The 25,797-nt window shown below is 40.8% G+C and overlaps 1 protein-coding gene across 1 annotated transcript in view; it reads left to right on the top strand.

Annotated features, from left to right (window-relative positions):
* Positions 1–25,797, top strand: part of LOC134612363 (NADPH--cytochrome P450 reductase) — a 68,761-nt gene that overhangs the window by 13,468 nt on the left and 29,496 nt on the right. The window contains exon 2 of the mRNA XM_063456701.1: positions 8,421–8,622. Coding sequence (XP_063312771.1) covers positions 8,435–8,622 — 188 coding nt within the window. The 5' untranslated portion in view covers positions 8,421–8,434. The remainder of the gene's footprint in view (positions 1–8,420; positions 8,623–25,797) is intronic.

The raw sequence follows: 25,797 nt of genomic DNA on the forward strand, positions 1-25,797 counted from the left end.
CCTTCACATGGCCTCCTGGATATGCAGTGAATTTGTATGTTTGTCCATTTATGTGACTATAAGATGAGTGCTTTATGCTTTAAAACTAAAGTAGCAACATGTTTTGTGTGGTGAAACCTGGCTCTATCCCCACCTTTTCATTAAAATACTATTTAACTAACTACTTCTGGCTCTCCCTCCTCCCCTCTCCATGCCAAACGACAGAAAGGACCTCTCTCCATGGCTGGCCATTACACCCAGAGAGCCGCGAGAACTGTAGAGTGACCTAGTCACAATTCTGTTGAACTCCATCCCAGCTGCACCTATCCGGCAAATTTATACCTTCATTTGCCCCACTTTCCGACCAGCCAGAAGAGCGGTAATTGGATGTGAGGTACAATAGACTGAGATGAACAATGGCTCCATGGGAGCCGGGGCAGCACCCCCTTGTTTGTCTGCAGGAGCTCCCAAAATAACGACTGACAAAACTAGGGACAGGGGCATACTATAGTGTTAGGAATACAGTTTTGTATGCCTTATGCTACAGTGTTCCTTGAATCATGTGAAAGGACTGCTCAATTGGGTGAGATTGTTTTACTTGGCAGGTTTATAGTTATTGCTTAAAGGGACACTGTAAGCACCCAGATCACTTCAGCTTATTCAAGTGGTCTGGATGCTGTGTCCCTCTTGCACTTAATGATGCAATGTAAAACATTGCAGTTCCAGAAAAACTGCAATGTTTACATTGCAGCTCTAAGTCTGCCCTCTGTGGCTGTCTAACAAACAGCCACTGGAGGTGCTTCCGGATACATAACAGACTATTAGTCCATTATCTGATGCTGGACGTCCTCACGGACCTCCAGTGCCAGCTTTTCCTCATAGGAAAGCATTGAATAATGCTTCCCTATGGGGAGCTCTAAAGCGCAAGTGGCCATTGCCGCGCATGCACATTAGGTCTCCCCCTGCTGGCTGACATGGGCGGAGCCTGACCCAGCGCTGAGGGACATTGGCGCTGGTTTCAGGTAAGTAGCTGAAGGGGTTTTAACCCATTCAGTGACATGGGATGGGGTGCGGGAGGAAGGGGGGACTCCAGGATTCTCTAGTGCCAGGGAAAAAGGTTTGATTTCATGGCACTGGAGAATCCCTTTAAATGTGTGTTTTCTGTTCAGTTTTGCTGATAACCTTTCTTTATTTTTATCCACTTTTCAAACTAAAATCTGTATTAAGATTACAAAAATTAAAATATTTATTGGTATTAGGACAACCTTCTCTGTTCTCTAGAAACCATTTTCTTTAGTTTGTTATATGCTGTTTTTAGGACTTGGCGTATAAGACCAAAATTTACCCTGGTTTACCTTAAGATAAAATACTTAAAGGGACACTATAGGAATACAACTTTGTATTCCTGTCACTATAGTATCCCTTAAAAGGGCTATTCAAAGCTTGTAAGTGATGCAGTGCTTTAGGCAAGTTACTGTATTCATCAAAACAAAAGCACATTTATAGATTAAATTCTTATTTAATTTATGTAGCACCATTGTACAAGTTTGAGCAGTGTTCATTTTGAATACACACTGCTCTGTATGTTTGTAGAATAGCTGAGCAATTTACTAGCAACTGCAAAATAACTTAAAAAATACCCACACTGAAACTGCAACCGTAAAAAGAGAGCATCGTGGGGAACAAAAGTCACTGTACCCTCAATCATAAGTCCGGCCTAACATTTTGCACAGCTCTAACAACTATTTTGTTTGAGTAACTACGGTATATTGCTTCCCACTGTCATTAATTGTAGAGCACCGTAGCCCTGGTGTTCCTGCAGGTTTAAGCCTTACTATCTTTTTAAGGGTACTCCGGCATTATCCAATATGTTCATGGCTTTGTAGCTGTGCTTTAGATAAGCACATTCATCATTGGGAGGTTTTACACTTGGGAACGATTATAGGTAGAGCTAGCAGTAGGGTTAGTATTCTGTTCTGCTGTTAGATCCACCTTTTATACCTATGGTCAACAAGGTATCAATCGTTGCAAACCCAACTGGCACTATGGGCAGACTAAAGGTAATTATCTAATCTCAGGGTGATCTGCTCTAAATGTCACATTCAAGATGGTACTGCTAAGAAGATACTTCGTAGCTGCATTTCTCATGATTCTGTTGTTTACATTGTGCTGTGACTCCTGCCTTGGGATTTTCCTACATAAATGGTGTTCACCACTACTCACTGATATTATATTGGCTATGATATATATTATCCCTCTTCTTTAGTGGTCTCTGATGGGTCACCATTTTTTTTACTACACACTAGTACTACAATATCATTACAAGAAGTCACTGTGATGTTTATGACTGGGCTCGACAAATCCCCGGAGCCAGGTCCACATGGCTTCTAGAAATGTTGTCCTGGCACTTTGGTATTTGTCATCCCTCCAAGGTGGACAAGAAGAGCAGGAAGGTGACAGCAGGCACACTGTACCCAAGGGAATGGATCCACTATAGCTCTGTCCTACTCTGATTGGAATTGGAATGGTGTTTTTATGGAGATAGATCGAGCTTGATGATCTCAGCCAATCCAATGCTTTCACATAGGAAAGCACTTGGAAGCTACTGTGCATATGCGGAAAACTGTTCATTACAAACTATTTTATCCTGCAATCCTACTGTTTCTGGACCATCTTTCCAGTTTCCTATATTGTTCCCTTTTACTAACAATTTACCATTGTAGATTGAATTATACGGTTTACCAGTGCACCGCCATTTCTATCACAGGTGCACTTCGCTGTACCATAGTGATTTCTAAAGCATTCAATTTTAATTTTACTCAGTGTGAATAAAATATCTGTGGTAAGAGATTTTCATTAGTGAACCAGTTCATTGTGCCGGTTCACTCTAAAAAATGTTACAGCTTCACGTGACTTTACAAAGGTTTATTGAAATTCTTATCCACGCACTGGCAAAAACAGCAAGTTTACAGGACCTTAGAGAAAAGTGAGAGGGAAATCTGAAAAAGTGTTGGTAATGCTTATTTGTATGTGATGTTTGGTATTGTGGCAGTGTTGTGGAAACAATCTTTCATAGCTGCTAATTCTAGCACAAGTACCCATTTCCCCAAGACTGCCTGCATACTCTCATGCCTAATTTGTGGAACCTTAACCATCACTGCTCATTGTATCGTGCCCTGAATTTGGAATGGGTTTACAGAAAGCCTGGGCTATCCCTGACACCATTACAGTGTCCTTTGTAATGTGAAATTGTAATTTTTGTAATCCAAGTATGAACCTGTCTAACCTGGATGCCGTTCGAATAGCCGAAGTTCCCTGGAAGGTAACTGTTCAGTGGTGGTCCTGTCGTCACGTGTACGATTTGAGTTCCATGAACTCGACGACAAAACACAGATGAACACGTTCGAACAAACAAGATGGCCGCCGCCACTTGTTCGAATGGCGGCCACTTCGACTGTTCGAAGTGCTAACTCCAAATGCCGAAGAGGGCACAAACAGTGTCCCTGAACACAATACATCCCAGGGGCCATAGCCACAGGGTAGGAGGCTGGCAAACAGGCCCCTCCAAAACCTCGTGGCAAACTCACAGAAAAAGGGGAGTTTGTCACACACTGCAAATGTCAATGTATTCTGAACGACTAGTTTCAGATAGGTAGTGTGTTTAATATTACGATTCCAATGACTATATCGACAAGATTCAAACACCTGATTCTAGTCAAAATTTCAGTGTAATGATTCTTTAGCTAAAATCTCTTCTCTTCACTTTTGTAAGGAGGCCTAGATTTAATAGAATATGGCATGTGCTTGTGACTCCTGGCTTTTTTTTTTTTTTAATATATTTGCTGAGTAACGCTTGCATATTTTCACTGGAATTATGGTTTGTCATTGTGAATTGCTACGATAAGAGGATGTAATGGGTATACGTGGTCTGGAGTTTTGGTTAGTATGGTCACAAGGTTTCCTTCCACATTTCTGTTTTTTCAAAGGAAATGTGTAATTGCATGAAACTTCAAGTTCTTGTAATTTTCTTGAAGTTACGATATTCCTGATGTTTACTCTTTAAGCACTTTTCCCTGGTATTGCCATTTATTCCTATTCTGTTGTGCTCTATTCTTTTTAAGAAAAAAAAAAAATTAAATGTTTTATGGTGTATATTTTTATGAATTTTTTATTTGGCCGAGCAGCCATGTTGGGTAATATATTATTAAACGTTTTGCTTGCTTGTAGTTGCTTGTAGTTGCTCAGATGTTTCAGATAACCATAGAGAAATGAGTGTAAAAAAAAATCTGTAGTCTGCTGTTGCCTTGAAGTAGAAATGTAGGTACTCCTAAAGCACCACTAGCGTCTCTTACTAATGTCACTGATGCACAATTGAGGTTTATGCAAGACTGAAGGGATTTTTATGTCTTCTCATACATGTGACACCCGAGATGTCCTAGACATTGAATTTACATCACGTGATATGTTGTAGTTTTCCATCAGACATCTCTGCTGATAATTGGAGGGGAGCACACATTGACACCTGTATGCTAAGTACCGGTGTGTTAAAAAGTTCAATCTGTAGTGGAGAAGTCCTTGTACAGGAGTATAGTGCACGTGTCTTCTAATTCGGTTCAGATCTAGCCAATGCACAGTTCCTTGCTGTATGCTTCCTTCATGCCATTGCAATCCGCTCATCCACCATGTTATATGAAGCCATGACTAAAATTTAACACAAAACCCTGACTAGCTTATCCCAGCTTAATTTCCAGACACCCTTTTGTGAGGAGGTGATTGGGAATTTTATAGTTCGGTTTACCTAGCTACTTCAGACAAAATTCCATCTATATATCAATTACAGCACTGTAGTATATTGGCATTTCAAGAAAATAACAGAATTATCTGTTTATGCTTGCAGATTTTATAATTTTTATATTTTTGAATTTCCAGACTGCTGTAAATAGTGAAATTTATGAGCATGACTCTGTTCCGCTAGGTGGGAAATTGCTAGGTTAATTGAATAATAGGAAGATGCTTGGCTGGACTTCCCCAAACAAGTTCCTGGTTTGATCTTGGGGTATTTGAAAAGAAGCAAATCCAGCAGAAACTTTGATGCTTTTTTCTACTGTAAAGATTTGTGTTCTTCATTGTTATCCCTCTAAGAAAATGCAGTGTTAAAAAATAGTTATTTCTAGGGATCGACCAATATAATTTTTCCAAGGCCAATGCAGAAACAGATTATTGGTGCCAATATTCTGTGTATTTAACATTTTGGAAAAGCAGCACAATTTCTACCCAAATCTGGTGTTCACTGAACATGCTGAGCAACCACTCCTGTCACTGTTAGGCAGCCAGTACATGTTGGGATCACTGAGATCCCAGCATGTACAGTGCTTTTACTAATAGGCATGTGATTTCTCTAAAGTAAATGTTGTCAACACGTAGTGTGGACCGTAATTATTATTTATTTAAATTTACCTTCTAGAAAACAATTAATAGTAATGCAAAAATGGGTTCCTGCAGTGCTGTTCTATTGAATAGAAAAGATGGTATAGGAAGATTGCAATGGAATTGCCATGTTTGTTTTATACATTTATTCTGCAGCTATGCACTGTAACCTTAGTCCTTTGACTCTATATTACATTCTGTTTGAAAAGTGATGGGCTTGCCTTGAACTTGGACATAGTGTGCGTGATTCTGTCATCATAATACATGGCCTTGAAGGACACATGTCACAATTTGCTTACTACACAGGCTGTGAGCCATATTTTATCAAGACAAATACTGGGGCAAAGTTCTAAATGTGTGCACTCCACGTTATCTGTGCAGCTTCCATGAGAACAGGCAGTGGAGAGCCCCAGTTGTGTGCCAAGGCAGCTTGACCGAAAACTGGATGGCGCCCATGTCCTCATAGAACAGTGCTTGGAATCTAGTTGCCAGCTAAAATAAGTTAGGCTGGTGTTTCAGAGTAAAGGCAGTGTTTATATTGCTGCATTGTAACACCTATAGTGACAGTCACTCAGACGGCCACTAGATGCTTCCTAGTCCAATGCTGGTTGGTCACCGAAGCACAGACTCCTTTATTATATATATATATATATTTTTAATTAAAAGTACACCTCCTGCTAATTTATGTCCACTTAATTTAAGCCTCCCTATATTTGAGAAAGCTGGAGTGGATCCTTTCCCTGGGGTCCAGTGTGGCTGCTGTCCTCTTTAAGATCTTCCTTCTCTTTTCCCTCGTGCGCTGTCTAGTGATCCTGGAGTGATGTTGCATCCCAGCTCCCTGCATCACAGCAGGGCACGCAAGAGCAGAGCAGGAAGATTACTGCTTCCCCAGCCGCCTGCCCCCATGCTCCCTTGCGCGGAGAAAAACCTAGGCGCCATGACAAAACTCCTTGGTGGCTAAAAGCCAGCATAAAAAGTTGAGCTATTTTTTATTTATTAATTTAATAAAAAAATTTTTTGAAAGATTTATTTTCAATGACAAAAATACAATAACATACATGTCCCAGCTGGCTTTTAAATGTAAACACTGCCTTTTTTTTTTATTTACGAAAAGGCTGTTTACATTGTTGCCTAGTAGCACTTCTAGTGGCAGTCACTTAGAGGGAATTCCTTTCTCAGTGCTGCACAGCATGCAACACATGCATTCAGCATCTCCACGTTGTGCATGGAAGCCCTGAACGTTCCCCATACAGTTGCATTAATTTAATGCATCTCTGTGAGGAGGTCCTGATTGGCACAGCGGTTTGCTTCATATGCACAATAGCTTCCAAGTGCTTTATTATGTGAAAGCATTGGATTAGCTGAGATCATCAAGCTCGATCCATCTCCATAAAAACACCATTCTCATGCGATCAGAGGAGGGCGGTCACCTAAACATACACACATTCTTTCACACTCACAAATTGTTTTAATTACATTTTAGGTACACCCAACCTCCCTACCTTTTGAGAGGGCTAAAGTGGATCCTTTTCCTGCTCTTCTTGTCCACCTTGGAGGGATGACAAATACCAAAGTGCCAGGACAAAATTCCTAGAAGCCATGGGGACCTGGCTCTGGGAATTTGTCGAGCCCAGTGATAAATATCACACTGACTTCTTGTAGTGAGATTGCATAGAAAGCCTCTTTATCAAAAATAAGTCACATCCCAATAGAGCATTGCCCCTTAAAGGTGTTTTTTGGGGCATTTTTGCCATGCATTCATCCTACCACAGTTATACCCCTTTCTGTGTAAGTGCACTCATGCATATTGTGTTTTTTGTTATATCCTATATATGTATTCATAATACAACCTTGAACATGAATACAAATATAAAAAAATTGAGAGTTGGTGCAAACACCACTAAAGAAATATAACCCAAAATAGATTCACTAACTAGTGCTACTTGTTAAAATGCCCAGTATGTCTAAGATTCCAGTTAATATTTTGATTATGTAAAACAAAATATTGCAAAAAGTGAGTAACGAACTGTTTTAAAGCTAAACCTTTGCAAAATGTAGCATGCTGAGATCACAATTTTTATAGTCACAAAATCCAAAACTGCTACAAAAAAGAATGTTCCCCAGGCACTTTTCATTTAATGATTCACAAACACTGTGTAAAGCCTACCATATTTGAATTCTGCTACTATTCTTGAGTACAGTGATACACTACACGTATACCTGTAAATAGGATAACGGCAGCTATGACATGGCTATCATTGAGTAGTTCTGTTAATCTGTGGTTGTGTGATCTAGCAAATAACTACTTATGCCATAACTATAACTGCACAGGGATCTATGGAATAAGAAAAAAAACAAAAACCTCAGATTAGAATGAAGTGGTTCTTGATTCTCTTGATTTTGTAGATGTATGAGTGCTGCTTCTTATTGTAGGGCATTGGCAAGAAATTTTAATGTAATACTAAAAAAGGGTTATGGATTTTTTTTTCTTATCAAAATAGGGAAATATTATTGATTTGCTAATTTCGCTAACTTGTTTTTCCATTATCCTTATAATTACTTGAAACATGGCCCTAAAGTGTTCCTTTTGAAGCTCTCTTTACCCAAGACAAATGCACAAAGCTCTACTTTCTCCATATGCCTTTAATGACACCAGTAAAACCATAGTCTACCTATTCTTGGGAAAGCAATCCCTCTAGCATGCGTCTGTATTGTGTGAGCAGCAGAGAAACGGTCTTTTGTAAACTACAGACATTACAGCCATGGAGACATTAAAGCCAGAGAGGGGAAATTCACATTGTTGCTGTTCTGCTTTTGTTCGACTGTATAAAAAGTTCATGGAACTATACCAATTTCTGTGATGTTGATGATAATATGGATACTGTATGACACACACAATTCTATTCTACCAATCTAATTATTCCATGGCAAACTTGCTCTGCGTTAGTGTAAATGACCGTTTGTGTTTTACATTTATTTATTCATATATATATATATTTGTTTTTGTTTTTTAGTGTGAACTTTAAAAATGGCGGATTCCTGTACAGATCAAAGCATGTGCCATGCAGAAAAGGAGAGTGGTGCTCCTGAAGAAGCCTTGTTTAGCTTGGCTGATATGTTCCTCTTCTCCCTCATTGTTGGGCTTGTCACTTACTTTTTTTTCTTCCGCAAGAAGAAAGAAGAAACCATTGAGTTCACTAAAATCCAGCCACCTATGTAAGTACATTTTGGCTTTCTTTGTATTTGCACTTAGATTTTTATTTAGTAGAGTGGCAAAATAACCCACCCACTGCTCCATTCTGTTTCCATTATGTACAACTTTGAATTGCAGGGAGAAAGCCTATCTGTTACTGCCCTCAGCCACACATACATAGCTGCAGTTAGTCTATGCAACCACTAGATGGGATCATTGCACACGGATTTCATTTGGATAACGAAAACACTTGTGGTTGTGCATTTTCAGTCATACATTTTTTTAGGTCTATGATTTCTATGGTAATACAAAGATCTATCTGACTATGACCGTATCTAGAAGGCCTGTTGCAGGTTAATGGACACTTTTCAAAACAACTGCGCCAAGCATCATTTTATACAAGGTTTCTCAAACTCTTTATTATTCTGCTAGAACATTTGGTCTTAATGTAATAGTGGCATTCAGTGTTAAGAGTTAAAGTGACACTATAGTCACCAAACCAACTTTAGCTTAATGAAGCAGTTTTGGTACATAGATCATGCCCTTGCAGCCTCACTGCTCAATTCTCTGCCATCTAGGAGTTAAATCACTTTGTTTATGCACCCTAGTCGCACCTTCCTGCATGTGACGTACACAGCCTTCCTAAACACTTCCTGTAAAAAGTCAGCTAATGTTTATCCTTCCTTTATTGCAAATTCTGTTTGCTCTAAATTTTCTTATCTCCTGCTCTAATAGCTTGCTATACCATGTAATTAAAGTTTAATATACAGAGCAGGAGATAAAATCTTTTAAGGTAAGTTACATCTGATTGAAAGTGAAACCAGATTTGTTTTCATGCAGGCTGTGTCAGTCAGAGCCAGGGGAGGTGTGGCTATGGCTAATTAACAGAAACAAAGTGATTTGATTCGTAAATGGCAGAGAATTGAGTGGTGAAACTTCAGAGGCATGATCTATACACAAAAACTGCTTCATTAAAAGTTGTTTTAGTGACCATAGTGTTCCTTTAATTCAGTGTTACAGGGCACTTCCCTGAATTTTTAATAGGTTAACTTATCCCTCTATTTAGCAAATATTTTGTGAGATATGAAAAATAAAATTAAATGTAGAAATGCACCACTCTTAATCCTGCAGCTGTCGGACTCCATCTTAGCTCCCTGTCGGTAATTGTTAGAAGCTCAGACCTTTGTACCTGGCACACCGCATAGAGCATGCATAGAGTAAAGAGGAGAAATGAAACAATCTTATTATTTCTTCTCATCATTTGCCTTATTTGAACTGGATTATCATGCCAGTTGCTAACTGTTTAAAAAAAAAAACTATCTCAAGAAGGAAAAAAAAAATCTTATTAGAGGTTTTATACATTGCAGAAAAAGTGGCCATTCCATTTTTAAGTATTTCTGCAGTTTAATTGCAAATATATATATATATATATATGTACAGAAAAAAAGTTAACTTATTTTAGTCTGAATCAATGTTGGTTATTATGCTACACCATTGCATAAAGCTGTTTACTGTCTATGTAACCCTTTGAACTTTTCCTTACTCTTTGTATAATGAAATTACTTGAGTAAAGTTTTTTCATATGCAGCCATGGGAGGAGGGTTGCCAGACTGCTACATTTCATTTGGAATTCTACAGGTTGTAGGGCAGTGCACCTTGTTGATTAGCAATATCAGGAGATTGTATGTTCTTGGTGTGAAATTACGAAGAAACTGTTTCAATTTAAGTTATCAAGAAAATAAAATATTTAAAGCACTTATAACCACTAGCAAAAAGCTGTTGGTTTATAGAATTGTTAATATTCACGCACATATTGTCATATTTTTATTTAAAATTGGATAAATGAGTCTGATTTGGTAGAGGGAGAGTAATTGGCACCCAAAGATCCAAATTAGAATCCATCAATTCTTAAAGGACCACTACAGTCACACAGACCACTTCAGCTCAATGAAGTGGTCTGGGTGCCTGGTCCCCCAGGTTTTAACCCTGCAGCTGTAAACATAGCAGTTTGAGGGAAGCCGCTATGTTTACATTGCAGGGTTAATCGAGGCAATTCCCCAACGCTCAATGCGATTTTCGCATTGAGCACGCAGAACGTCCATAGGAAAGCAATGAGAATTGTTTTGCATGCGCATTTGGCTTCTCTCGGGAGGTCATCAGCGCCAAGGGATCCCGGCGCTGGATAAAGGTAAGTGGGTTTTAACCCCTTCAGCCCAGCGGGAGGGGGGCCCTGAGAGGGGGGGGGGGGGGGAAACCTAAGGACTATATAGTGTCAGGAAAACAAGTTTGTTTTTTCCTGAAACTATAGTGGTCCTTTATGCTATCAACCAAAGGGGCGGCCTGACTGCCAAGCAGGGTAGACTTGTTTACAAAACTTCTAAATTCAACTCTTTTTTTTTTTTTTTTTTTTATTTTTTTACCCATTCGACCAGCTTTGAGACAATTAAGCAGCTGTCAACACCACATAATTTGACTTTTCTACCTGGATTGCTATTACTCCCCCCGTACTTTGGACTGGTGGGAGTTGTTTTGGTCCAGGAGTCAATTGAGTATGCAAGATTGACAGACTTCCTCGAGTCCAACTCTCTGCTAGACCCAGTTCAGTCTGGTTTCTGCGCTAAACACTCTGTGGAAACGGCACTGACCAAAGTATCCAATGATCTACTCGCTGCAAAATCTCGTGGTCACTACTCTATCCTAATTCTCCTTGACCTTTCTGCAGCTTTTGACACTGTTGATCATCAACAGCTTCTTCTCATCCTCCGCAATATCGGTCTACAAGATATTGCTCTATCTTGGTGTTCCTCCTACCTCTCCCAGTGCTCTTTCAGTGTTTCGTTCTCTGGCTCTGCTTCTTCTCCCCAACTCCTCTGTTGGTGTCCCCCAAGGTTCAGTCCTTGGTCCCCTACTGTTCTCCATCTATAATGCCTCCCTTGGTAAACTCATTAGCTCCTTTGGCTTCCAATATAATTTCTATGCAGATGACACACAAATCTACCTGTCCTCTCCTGATCTCTCCCCGTCCCTCTTGACTAGTGTCTCTGACTCCCTCTCTGCTATTTCTAACTGGATGGCTGCCCACTTCCTTAAACGAAACTTGACCAAAACTGAAATTCTGGTCTTTCCTCCCTCAAGTGTTGTTACTCCAGTGTCTCCCTCCAAGTCAATGGTGCTACCATCAGCTCCACCACGCAGGCTTGCTGCCTAGGTGTTCTCTTTGACTCCGACCTCTCCTTCAAGCCTCATGTTCAATCTATCGCCAAATCCTGTCATTTCCATCTCAAAAACATTGCGCGCATCCGCCCCTACTTAACGCTAGATGCGACTAAGGTGTTGGTCCATTCCATTGTCCTTTCTCGCCTTGACTACTGTAATCCGCTTCTCAGTGGTCTTACGTGCTCCCAACTTGCGCCGTTACAGTCCATAATGAATGCTGCAGCGAGTCTCATATTCCTGTCCGCCCGCACCCCCCATGCTTCACCCTTCGGTCAGTCCCTACATTGGCTTCCTATAAAATATAGAGCTCAATTTAAAACTCTGGTTCTTTCTTTCAAATCGCTACATAATGCTGCTTCCACCTATCTATCCTCACTAATACACAAGTATGTCCCGTCTAGGCCCTTACGATCTGCTGAAGACTTACGTCTATCTTCTGTCCGTACTCCCACCTCTGATGCTCGCCTTCAAGATTTCTCGAGTGCTGCACCGTTCCTGTGGAACTCGCTTCCCTCCTCTGTTAGATGCTCACCCAGTCTCCACTCCTTCAGCAGGACCCTCAACCCCTCTGTTCCTGTGTGTCCAACTTCTCTGGTTACAACTACATGTCTGTTCGTCCACCCATTGTAAAGCGCTGTGGATTTTGATAGATAAATAACATAATAATAATAATCTATGCTTGCTGGAAACCTTCTGTAGCGGCCGACTCTTCCTGCCAGTCACTATGCAGAAGCTGAATTATCGCTTCTGAAACTTTTTCCTGCATATCAGAAAATAGCTGAAGCTAAAGAGACTCCCACAAAATCACCGTATGGTGGAGATGTCACTTGGTGGGGAAGGGGCAAAAGAGACAGAGGCTTTAACTAAACCCATTAGATTTTAGTCAAGTCAACTAAAACCATTCTGATAACTAAAATGGCTTTTTAGTCAAAAGACTATGACTAAAACTACATTGAAATTTGCAGCCAAAATTAAAGGACCACTATAGGCACCCAGACCACTTCAGCTCAATGAAGCTGGGTGGTCTGGGTGCCAGGTCCATGTAGGGTTAACCCTGCAGCTGTAAACATAGCAGTTTACAGCGAAAGTCCCCATTCAACCAATTCCCAATGTTGGAGGGAGTAGAGGGGCAACTCTGGATTTCTGTAGCAGTGCTTCACCAGCCCCAGGCTCTAGTATAGTCCATGGCAGATCTTCTCGCTTTCTGTGACCAGTATGTATACCCAGGGTCTCCCGTGAGTGTGAGCTGGGCCTCTGGAGTAGGCTCCGGGCAGACTTGGTGAAAACAGAACAGTGAGTGAGCGCTAGATAACATGGTAGGCAGCAACTCTATAAGGGAATCCCTCAAAGACCCTTAAAAATAACACAGTAGAGATAGATAAAAATAAGGGCTGCGCCTGGTGGAAGTAAAATAAATAGTCCAAATAAAATAAATGGATAAAAAAAAAGGAAAGTCTTATCTAAAGGTGTCTGGTGCAGTCGTCTAATACGGCAATATTCGGTCCGGAACAGTTTTCCTTGTTTGATTCTTCCTTATGAATCCACTCATATGTAAGAGACAAAGGGTATATAAAGGAAGCCAGATAGTGTAATAGGTTTAAAAATAGAGGAAATAAAAATTTTTAAACTCACATTTGAGAGAGCTATAACCTGCTCTGGTATGAAGGGCGTGCAGCGGTTTAATCCCCGCTTATGGGATATACAGTAGGTGTCCTTCGTCTGTGGTGTGTTTCCTCCGTCCTTGATATGACAAACACTCGGGTAGAGAGAAACAACCAATAGTGTACACTGGATATAAAATGGTAGTATAAAATAAAGGAATAAAAATGGGTACTCACAAGAGGGGAGCAGATCAACTGCTCCTTATTGGTAGTGCTGGTGGTATTATCCCCACCTAGGATTACTTGGAGTCCAGAGTGATGTTAAAATGCCAGGTAAAAAGTAAATAAATGTGTATTAAAAGTAACAAAATATACTTTAATATTAAAAATACACAATATTATAACCATAAACGCGTTTCGCCAATACGGCGTTATCAATATGGGGAAAGGACCTGATACCTGGCAAGAGAAAATATAAATAGCAAACACAATACTTTGTAATTGGCGCCAAAAATTATTTATATTTCCTCTGTGTATAAAATATTCTTATTTAATTGTTGTTGCTGTTGCTTTAAGTTGTCTTCTATATGCTCTGCTTTTATGTATGCTCCCCCCTTTTTACCATCATGCCTGGCCACACTGTTTTAGTGGATCAGACATGATGTGTATTCTACCATTGTTTTTATTATATTATGTGCTCTTATACAGTTTTTTTAAAATTCATATTAAGATTTTCCACTAGCCCAGCTGGCCGTGGTTCTGTGCGAACAGACCGGCATCTGTTTTTTTTGGTTACCGTGACGACTGCTGCTACCAGCCGCGTCACACACTGTATGTTCCTCCCATAACGACGGCCGCAGCCTTGTGCGAGCCGTCGTTCTTCCCCATCACGTCAGCCGCATGTCTCCTACATGCTGACGTGATTTAGACCGCGCCCCCTCCTAGCCGCATCCCTATAGAGACGCCGGCGGCTGCGCAGTGCTCGCCGGCGTCCTACTACAGTTCCCAACATCCCCTTGTTTATTTATGCTGGTCACGTGACAGTTATATTTTATCATTTCCCTCTAAATACAGCTCGTTTTTTACATGTATTAACACATTTATGTTGCTATTATACTATTTTATCTTGTTATACTGGAATCACTCTGTTTTTATTATATTAATTTTAACCTCTGCTGTAATTGGTCACCTAATTTTTGGCGCCAATTTTAAAGTATTGTGTTTGCTATTTATAGTTTCTCTTGCCAGGTATCAGGTCCTTTCCCCATATTGATAACGCTGTATTGGCGAAACGCGTTTATGATTATAATATTGTGTATTTTTAATATTAAAGTATATTTTGTTACTTTTAATTGTATTTTTTTTAATACACATTTATTTACTTTTTACCTGGCATTTTAACATCACTCTGGAATCCAAGTAATCCTAGGTGGGGATAATACCACCAGCACTACCAATAAGGAGCAGTTGATCTGCTCCCCTCTTGTGAGTACCCATTTTTATTCCTTTATTTTATACTATTTTATATCCAGTGTACACTATTGGTTGTTTCTCTCTACCCGAGTGTTTGTCATATCAAGGACGGAGGAAACACACCACAGACGAAGGACACCTACTGTATATCCCATAAGCGGGGATTAAACCGCTGTACGCCCTTCATACCAGAGCAGGTTATAGCTCTCTCAAATGTGAGTTTAAAATTTTTTTTTTCCTCTATTTTTAAACCTACTACACTATCTGGCTTCCTTTATATACCCTTTGTCTCTTACATATGAGTGGATTCATAAGGAAGAATCAAACAAGGAAAATTGTTCCAGACCGAATATTGCCGTATTAGACGACTGCACCAGACACCTTTAGATAAGACTTTCTTTTTTTATCCATTTATTTTATTTGGACTATTTATTTTACTTCCACCAGGCGCAGCCCTTATTTTTATCTATCCAGGCAGACTTAGGCCTAGGTAAGTGTTGGCTGTCTTTCTTCCAGGGGTGTGGCGATTGCCATTTCCTCCCTCTCCACCTCCTTTCTTTTGGGGTCAAGGTTGGTTTATGTAGAGTAGGGGCTGGGTCAGGGTTACCTTAAGAGTTGGGCATAAGGAGCATTTCTTCTCCACACTTCACTAATCAGAGGTTGATTTTAGCCCAGAATCTCTCCTACAGCTGTGCAAAGGTCTGTTCCATGAGTTCCTCATAGAGGGCCCTGGATGCTGCGGCAACCATCTTGGAATGCCTGTCCGTGAATTGTATTTGTGATTGCCTGTAATACCCCTCTCCCCCCCCCCCCCCATGTATTTGTGAATATTTGTATGTTTTACCTGCTCCCCGCTCATACGGACGAACGGATTCCGTTAGTCTCCCGAATGAGTGTTTAGAACACTCACACCTCCTCCTCTGCATTGCGTCGGCTGGTGGGCTAGACTGATCCCGGCCAGGGAGACCTAATGCGCATGCGCGGCAATGCCGCGCATGCGCATTAGCGCTCTCCATAGGAAAGCATTGAAAATGCCTTTCGATGCTTTCCTATGGGGAAATGAGCGACGCTCGAGGTCCTCACACAGCGTTTCCTACAGCGGCTTTGAGCATTTATGCAGATTTCGCCGCTTTCTGCAACGTTCTTGTGGCTGCGACTGGTCGGCTCACCAGTGGGGAACTGAAACAAGCTTGCCCGATACAAGCCTTTGAGGTATGTGGTGGTGTGCGCAGAGAATCCATCTGTAGAGGGCCCCAGTCGGAATGCTAGTGCTGTGCAGGTAAAGTAAAGTAGGCAGGTTTGCCATTGAAATTGGGGTGAAAGACCCCTGTAATATGCTTAGTTTCAGGTTTCCATGGAGGAGCCCCTGCAGCACAAGTCTGCCTCAGTTGGCTGTCGGTCCTGTCCCCGTTATGCAAAGTTTTAATGATGCGTACAGTGACCATTTTAAAGGGACAGTATAGTCACCAAAACAGCTTTAAATTAATGAAGCAGTTTTGTTGTATTGATCATGCCCCTGCAGTTTCATTGCTCAATTCTGTCATTTACAATTCCTTTATTGCAAATTCTGAAATTTCTTATCTGCAGCACTGTTACTAGCTTGCTAGACACTGCAGGAGACTCCTGTGTGTGTGTGTGATTAAAGTCCAGTTTAAAGAACAGAATATACAAGCTTTTAAAGTATGTTATATCTGATTGGAAGTGAAAGCATTTGTTTCATGCAGGCCATGTCAGTCAGTCATGGGAAGTATGGCTAGGGCTGCTTCAAGAGAAACAAAAATGATTTAACTCCCAAATGGCAGAGAATTGAGCAGTGAGACTTTAGAGGCATGATATATACACCCAAACTGCTCCATTAAGATAAAGTTGTTTTAATGCCTATAGTGTCCCTTTAAGACTTATATATTTTTATTGGATACTTGTCTATCATTGGGCAGATAATGATAATTCACCATATTGGTTGTCTGTGACACTTCAATCACTATAGCTGCTACAGTTTTTGTGCTGGTTGTGGTGCAAATATTTGCAGTCCATTTGGATTTTGTACATTTTTCAATCAGTTTGACAAAAATCAGGTAATCCCTGTCTTGCCACATAGATAATATATATATATATATATATATATATATATATATATATATATATATATATATATATATATATATATATATATATATATATATATAATTTTTTTTTAAACCTTTCCCTCTCTCCTCCACTTTATTGGTACACAAACGTCCAAATTTGGCAATGTTAGATTGGCCACAAGTGATGGATTATCTCAGCATTCTCCAAATATTTGTACTGATAACAAGAAAATGAACCTTAGTCATTATGTCTGCAGCATTGTAAAGGCCATGGATTTGGACCCCCCTGTTTTTGTGAACCTCTCTAATGGTTGGACAGAAACCAGAGTAACTACATCCAAATACCTTAACCACTATCATAAGATTTAGTGGCTTAGTGGCTTTGGTGCATTGCACCTTTTTGAAGTGTGTGTTGAAGTGTGTGTTGAGGTTTGAGGTTGAGGTTTGTGTTGAGGTTTGTGAGATTTGGGTAAATTTCTATACAGATTACTGTTTGCCTTATCTTGTTACTTTGTTTCTTTATGCATTGATTGTTTCAGTTGTACTAATTAAATATTTATATTATTAATTGTGGTTGTTATAGTGCGCATTCTATAATATTATTTATATATATATATATATCTACTCCGTAACACAGCCACACAGGTCTAATCCATATGTGCTGCTGACCGTTTTGTTAAAGCATGACACCAATAAACATCCGGAGGTTTCTTTTTTTACTTTAATGTTTTGTCAGAAGTTTGCTTAGTTCAAAGTAAAACTTACCAGATTGAACCTATTAAATTCAATTCAGATATGTCCACCTGCTGTATGTGAATGTATAATATTTGTATGCAACATGTTTGGCCTCCATTATAATTTTAACCATATGGCATGCTTGGGATATTTGTGCAAAATGCTTATTTACCTGTGGAAGCCTTATTTATTTCTGTATTTTATTTAGTTTTAACCACGATTAGGTTTTTAGCTACCATCTGTTGGATGGGCCTCTCTTCCCCGACTATTTTATATGTACTGATTTACAGAGAGCATAGGGTGGTGACCTCCTCAAGCCACATGCTCTGTGAGGCAATTAAACAATGTCTCGCATACTGCACTGAGAAATGACGTTACTGCCTTGTGCTTTCTGTGAGGCAGGACTTAGAGTAGAGAATAAATGGTCGGTGGATGTGCATTATTAATTAACTAAACCGTTTAGTGGATTATAGCCTTATAGATATACTTGTATACACTTTACACTCCATACTGGAGCTTCTCTGTCCAAACCAGGAAGTACCTGTTAATTGTTAACCAGTCATAACCAAACCATTGTGCACAGTGATTGGTGAGTATATCTGATCTGTAAATTGGACAGACATTATAAAATGTACATTATTATTATTATTTATATAGCGCCATCAAATTCCGCAGCGCTTTACAATGGGTGGTCGAACAGACATGTAGTTGTTACCAGACAAGATGGATGCACAGCAACAGAGGGGTTGAGGGCCATGCTCAATGAGCTTACATGCTAGAGGGAGTGGGGTAAAGTGACACAAAAAAAAGGTAAGGATAGTATTAGACTAGTGACAGTTGCAGAAAAGGAATCAGTCGGGAGCTATTAACAGTTTAATTGATACGCTTTTATGAAGAAGTGGGTTTTTAACGATTTTTTTTGAAGGAGTGGAGACTGAGTGAGCATCTAACGGAGGAGGGAAGCGAGTTCCACAGGAACGGTGCAGCCCTCGAGACATTAGGCATGTACATTATATTACCTGAATGTTGTGGATATTTCTTCTAATTAGTGGTTTTGACCTGTCCAGCCACACCTACTTTTAACATTGTGCATACACCGCGTTAAAGGACCACTCTAGGCACCCAGACCACTTCAGCTTAATTAAGTGGTCTGGGTGCCAGGTCCTTCTAGGGTTAACCCATTTTTTCATAAACATAGCAGTTTCAGAGAAAATGCTATGTTTGTGAATGGGTTAAGCCTTCCCCTATTTCCTCTAGTGGCTGTCTCATTGACAGCCGCTAGAGGCGCTTGCGTGATTCTCACTGTGATTTTCACAGTGAGAGCACGCAAGCGTCCATAGGAAAGCATTATGAATGCTTTCCTATGTGACTGGCTGAATGCGTGCGCGCAGCTCTTGCCGCGCGTGCGCATTCAGCCGACGGGGAGGAGAAGAGGAGGAGAGCAGGAGGAGAGCTCCCCGCCCACTGCTGGAAAAAGGTAAGTTTTAAACACTTTCCCCTTTCCAGAGCCCGGCGGGAGGGGGTCCCTGAGGGTGGGGGCACCCTCAGGGCACTCTAGTGCCAGGAAAACGAGTATGTTTTCCTGGCACTAGAGTGGTCCTTTAAAGCAATAACTGCTCCATCAACAAGCAATAACCATGCCAAAATCAGACCTTGGTCTTTTCTGTTTAGCTGCTGCCCCCAGACATTTGCTTAGTTCAAATGAACTCCCCCCTCCCACAGCAATACCCATTGTTCAGAAAGATGAAGAGCAACAAGGATGACAGAACATTTTGTTGAAAATTGGCGACCTTGCATTCTGTGCAGTAAGCAGAAATGTACTTTGCCCAAAATATAATCTTTTTATAAGAATATCAAGGTTCTGAATGTTTAAGTTGCTTACAGTCAAGCAATAAAATCTACCGTATATACTAGAGTATAAGTCGACCCGAATATAAGTCGAGACCCCTAATTATACCACAAAAAAACTAAGGTGGGAAATGCAGCAGCTACTGGTAAATTTCTAAATCAAATTAGATCCTAAAAAAAATTATATTAATTGAATATTTATTTGCAGTGTGTGTTTTTGTGATGCAGAGCCTTGGTGGGGGGGTGGGCATTTTTATTTTTTAAAATTATTATTAAAAAAATATATATTTATTTTGTATTCTTAAAATTTTTATTTATATTTTTTTCGTTGTCCCCCCCCCCCCCCCCTCCCTGCTTGATACCTGGTGGTCCAGTGGCATGGGCTGTGCAGTGGGAGGGGGCTGGCTGGCGGCTGGCAGGAAGCATTTACTTACCTTTCCTGCAGCTCCTGTCAACTCCCTTCTCCTCTGCTCCGTTCAGCTCCGGTGTAAGTCTGGCGGTCTGAGTGCTGCGCGGAGCGTTGCCACGGTAACTCGTGGCAACGCTCTGACCCCGCGGCTCTCGCAAGACTTGCAGTGGAGCTGACCGGAACGCAGGAGAAGGGAGTTGACAGGAGCTGCAGGAAAGGTAAGTTACAGCTCTCTGTCAGCCCTCAACAGGACCGCCGGGCTTGTAATGAGCCCGGCGGTCCTGGTCTGTATTATGGCAATGTAAGTTGCCATAATACAGACATTGACTCGAGTATAAGTCGAGTGGGGGTTTTTCAGCACAAAAAATGTGCTGAAAAACTCGACTAATACTCGAGTATATGCGGTAGTTTATATGGTCTGCTTTAAAATTCATAGGCGCTATGCTTAATGGGAGCAAAACCTTTGTCTTAAATTCCTGCCCTATCCGCACTGGATTGGAAAAATCCTATAAATCTGTCAAGCATTCCCAATGTACTTTTCCAGTATTCTCTAACCTCCATGACCACTTCAGTGTTTTAAATGTGAGCACGCTCTGCACGCTGCAGACCCGCTTAACTGTTTCCCACTGGCAGGCAGAGCCTGCATGGAAGAAACGCATTGTCTCCCCTCCTTTCATCTCTTCCACACTGATTGCAGTAGTAATGATGTCCTATAGAATGTAGGCTTGATTGAGCAGGGTCCTCTTCAACCTATCGTTCCTGTAAGTTTTCTTGTAATTGTCCTATTTATAGTTAAATCCCCCTCTCATAATATTGTAAAGCGCTACGGAATCTGTTGGCGCTAAATAAATGGCGATGATAATAATAATAAATAATAACAATTTATTTTAGGGGGATAAACAAAATAGGAGAGAGTGCTATAAGGTGGCGCTAAAAGCAGTCTTATAAATTTAGAAATTAAAAAGGAATTATTCTACCATGGTGGCATCTTTGCACAAACTGGATCCTAAACAAGTAATTATCAACGTCTTCTATTTTAAGAATTGCGCTCTCATATTTCTCTTTGAGCGAGTAATTACAGTTACAGTAATACGAGCAATAGAAGCAGTTTCCCCTACACATGCTCATTAGTAGCAACTGTTACCGCTGCCATGAACATTTCCTTGAACTTGAGGAGCTCTTAAAGAGCGATGACTGTTTTTTAGTTATTAAGCACAGTAATTTACTCATTCTAAAGCACAGATGTTATAGCTCTCTTTGTATTTGAATCGGTTTGCTCTAAAACCTTTTTAAAAACTTCAAGATATGAGTTTGCCTAAAGGTAGTCCCCCTGCTTTAACTAAGGTGCAGAACCCAACATATTCCAAATTGTAACAGTTTTAGAGAAGCCACGTCAGCTTTTATGCTTTTATAGTCACTAGAACAACTACAACTTAATGTAACTGTTCTGGTGTGAATAGTATGTCCATGCAAGCTTTTTGATGTAAATACTGCCTTTTCAGAGAAAAGGCAGTGTTTACATTGCTGCTTAGTAATTCCTCCAGTGACAGTCACTCAGACAGGTGCACAACATGCAGCACGGATGTTCAGCGCCTCCCACGCTCTGCTTGGAAATACTGAAGGCTCTATGAGGAGATGCTGATTGGCCAGCATGGCGTTTGGCTTTGCCCCATCCCGCCTGCTTGGCTGAGATCGCTAGAATTGGAAAAGCATTGGTTTAGATGAGATTGTCAATTCGTATTATGTTGGCCAAGGAGGCGGATCTGGGGCGGAGCCTGTGCCGGAAAATCCGCCTGGCACTGGAAAAAAGGTAAGTTTTATTATATTTTTAAATGGGACAAGGAGGGGCCGGCCATCAATACAGTGTTTTTAACACTATAGAGTCAGGAATACACCTTTGTATTCCTAAACTTGGTGTTCTTTTAAGCTGGAAACCCTGAAGCTCATCCTTTCACACCCCCTTCCACTCTGCTGGGAAGCCTAGAGAGCCTTGTGTGGTCTTAGTGGGATGTTCATGCCCCTGTAGAAGTGTCCTAAAAACTCAGTTGAATGTGCAAATTACTTTGAGGTTTCAGACTCTAGGAGATTAATCTTTTTAATAATGTGCTTGCTTACTTGAGATGAAATGTTTACAGTAATGTAAGCAATAGGACCTCTCTATTTGCAATTGAATAATTTCAGTCTTCTTTGTGTACATTGAGTATAGTAGTGGGCTCTTTCCCTAGTACTTTCTGTTGTTACCCCGGATTTCTATGTAATGCAGCCTACTCGTCTGTTATTGGTGACCTCATCTGTCAGCCATGGAACTATGCACATGCGTTGGTCGTCCCATAGAGCATGTGTAATCTAAACAGTCTGCAATGGTAGGGTGCCATTGCCTTTAAAGTGAAAATTTTAGTTTCCATCAAAACTCACAAAAAGTGGACATGGCGCTCTCAGCCTATGAATTTTTCTGGCTACTGCAGCTTTTCAGAAGCTGAAAGTGCTTCTCTGAACCACCAGGTTGCATCAGAACCCAGTGAGGACCCAGGTAGGAGAGCAAACCATTGCTAAGCATCTTATCCCGCCCTGGAACAGGCAGTGGAGTAGCAATTTATATGCCAAATTGCATCTGATAGCTGCCTAAGTGGCCACAAATGTGTCAGTGGATGGAGGAGAGCCAAAGTTATTGAATGATATATAGATTTTTCTCCTGGTCCATGGACCTAGTCTTGCTGTTGAATGCAGTGACCGTTTTTACGTTGTGTAGTCCGTAAGTAGTTAAACAATTACCTAGTCTTAATTTTGGGATTGAATAAGGCCACATTTCAAACAGTCACTTTTTTTATAATGACCTTTTTATTAACCACTTTTGACAAACCAGCAATCCTTGTTAGTGGACTGTGGACTGCAATTGTGACCCCTATGCCCTTGTTAAACAAAGTAGCACACTGATCGGTATTTCATATAACCCTATACAGCTGTAATTATTCAATTGTACTTTTTTCTACATTACAATATACAATGTATATTTAGACTGATCTTTTGGTTGTTGATTTTGTGCCCTGCTGCATGTCCTCTGCAATGTATTCCTGACCTGTCTGTCAACTTCTAGGATACCTGTATTTAAAAATAAATAAATAAATATTGGTCCATGGATCATGCTGAGTTTTGCTGCCAAGCCCTACTGCCTTAAGATGTTTGCATAAGGGATTCCTTGTGGGTAAGGAGGCCCTGTGGGGAAGCATCAGACTTGAACTCCTAAGTAGAATGCGATTGAGCGACTTACAAAAGGAGTCTCATGTTACAGGATGTGGGAAAGCTAGGGACTGGGAGATGAATTTTGCAGCTCTCAGTGAATGTATGCTGTTTACAAAAGAAAAAAACTATTCCAGCAGGATGAGAAAATTGTTGGTGATGGAAGTGCAAGCTGACTATTTTGTTACAACTGCTACTACTACAATTATACTGGAGGCCGCTACATAGTAATTTCTTGTATATGAAAAAGCGCTACTTGCAAAGCAAAAAAGGAAATGTATCTGTTGAATCCTAGTGCATCTTTGTATTTTAATCCGTTTTCCTGCGTAGCAAAGTTTTACTGTATGGGGAGCACTTGGAATATATGTCCAGTGATGCCAGAGATATTGGGGATTTAAGGCCATATGCTATTTTCCCAATGTTTTCAACATGAGCAGTTTCTTGTTTCAGGTTTAGAATAGTATCTTGAGGAGTCTGTGAACCCTTCAGAATGATCTATAATCCTGTATTCTAATAAGAGGAGCATATCAGTAATCCTAGAATTTTAAAAAAATTATTTTCTCTTTTTTTTTTTTTTTTTTTGTATTTTATTAGCTTTATATACACAGGTATATTGCAGATCCGTAACTGGTTAAGAAATTAGTCGGACGGTGCGGTTCACCATCCGGCAGACATGAAACATGTACGTCAGCAGAACCTAAACAATAACATTGTGGGCATTGCATTGTGACAAACAGAACATTATGGTGTGGGGTTGGTAGTTGTGTCCTGGGGTGGCCACTGTAGTGGTGCAATGCAGTGGGCTATATTGATTAGGAGCGGACTAATTCAGCTTTGGGCCTTTGTTGCAAGAGTCAGGTTGTAAAGTCCATGCTTTGACCTCTGCTTTGAGGTTGAGCTCGGGCGGGTAATGTCTACCTCCTGGTCAGGGTCTCAATTGCCCAGGAACCCGTAGCTTGGGTAGCTTCTGTGGGGCGCTTCCTCCCGGGTTCCCCCTGGTTATCAGCTTGTTGTTCGGGGTGGTGTCAGCTGTTGTGCTCGGGGTTTCGCGGTTGATCCTCTGTTTGTGCCAGTGTGTGCGCGGGTCTTGTTCTGACGTGAAGGTGTATAGTTGGTCTCCACATGGGACTAATAAGGCTCCATCTACAGCACACCTCTCGGCCCCTGCGCTATTTGGCGACTGGTGCCAGTTTGCATTTCTCCACCAGCACCGCAAATGGTATGTTACCACACTGTTCTCAAACTTGACCGTGCCCATCTCCCGTGAGCAGGCCATGATTGTGACGTGAACCGCTATTTCCTTTGTCACAATTATGGCATCTCTCGGTGCGTCAGCCGGTGCCATAGCGGCCTTTTGGATGTAGAAAGCCACCATGAGCATGAATGGGTCACTTCTGTTTTTAAGGCCCATGAATATGAAGTCTCTGGGCATATGGTAAGAGCTCCTCCCCACTGACCTCTTCTGGGATCCCTCTCAGTCTGACGTTCCGGCGTCTGTGCCTTGATGCCATGGTTCTCTGCATTTGTCTGACTTGTTGAGTAGCTCTGTTAATTTTGTCTCTGTACCCTGTATCCTTTAGTCTCTGGCTTTCTTTCTCTCTCCTCCACCCTTGTTGCCCTCTGAGTCACAACACTTATCTCCCGATGTGCCTCGTGGATATCCTCCTTCTACACATTGCGGAGGTCTTGAGCAACCTTTTGATAGAATTTTAAATCTATCTTTCCAACATTCAAGGCGTTTTGATGGGGGAATGTATAAATGTTTCGATTTTATTTTGTGGTGGTGGGTTGGGGCGCAAATATTTTTCCTCTAGGTTAAATTTATGATAACAGATTTCCTATCCTTTCCTGTGAAATAGAATGTGTGCCATATGCAGAGCTTTAGAACTATGTCAACGTATTATGATTGAAATCATACTAAAATGAATGTGGCGTTTTAAATTGGTAAAAAAATTAATTGCAGCTAGATGGATAAAGGCATATTTACACCATTAACTGGCATATCAATGTGCACTGTACTTGGCACTTGGAGTGGATATTAATTGAGGAGAGGTTTAGTAAAGTAGAAGGAACACAACATTGTGCTTTGCTGGTATTATCGTTGTAAGCACTAGTAGACTGGTATCTCATTATTAAAGGGTAGTTTTTAATAGATCTCCTTCACCCAGAGGCCCTAGTGTATGTTAATCCCTCGCTTGTATTGGGAGAATAGATTGGAGTGCTTAGTCTTGTTTTATAGAGGAGAAATGTTTCTGGCTCCACTAGATTACAGGGTCTGTGGGCATCCAGATGTAACCCTCATCCCATGAACCAGTCTTTTGGATTCCAATAAACCTGGAAGTCTTTCTGGGTTATGGTTGTCTCTATTTGAATGAACCACGCACTTTACATTTGTACTTAATTACAGCTGTCTGGATGTGCCATTTAGTTTCAGTGGAGTGTTCGTTTTGTCATTTTGTCACTTTGTTTCTTGGTATTGCTGTGCAAAGCACCCCTTAGGTTGTGTTTAAGATCTTGGATGTTGGCCAATACAAAAGAAGTATCTTCAAACTAATGCCTTTTGGTGTACTCCTTGTGGTATCACTTATAGTT

Source organism: Pelobates fuscus, chromosome 1, assembly GCF_036172605.1.
Source record: "Pelobates fuscus isolate aPelFus1 chromosome 1, aPelFus1.pri, whole genome shotgun sequence".
Classification (NCBI taxonomy): domain Eukaryota; kingdom Metazoa; phylum Chordata; class Amphibia; order Anura; family Pelobatidae; genus Pelobates; species Pelobates fuscus.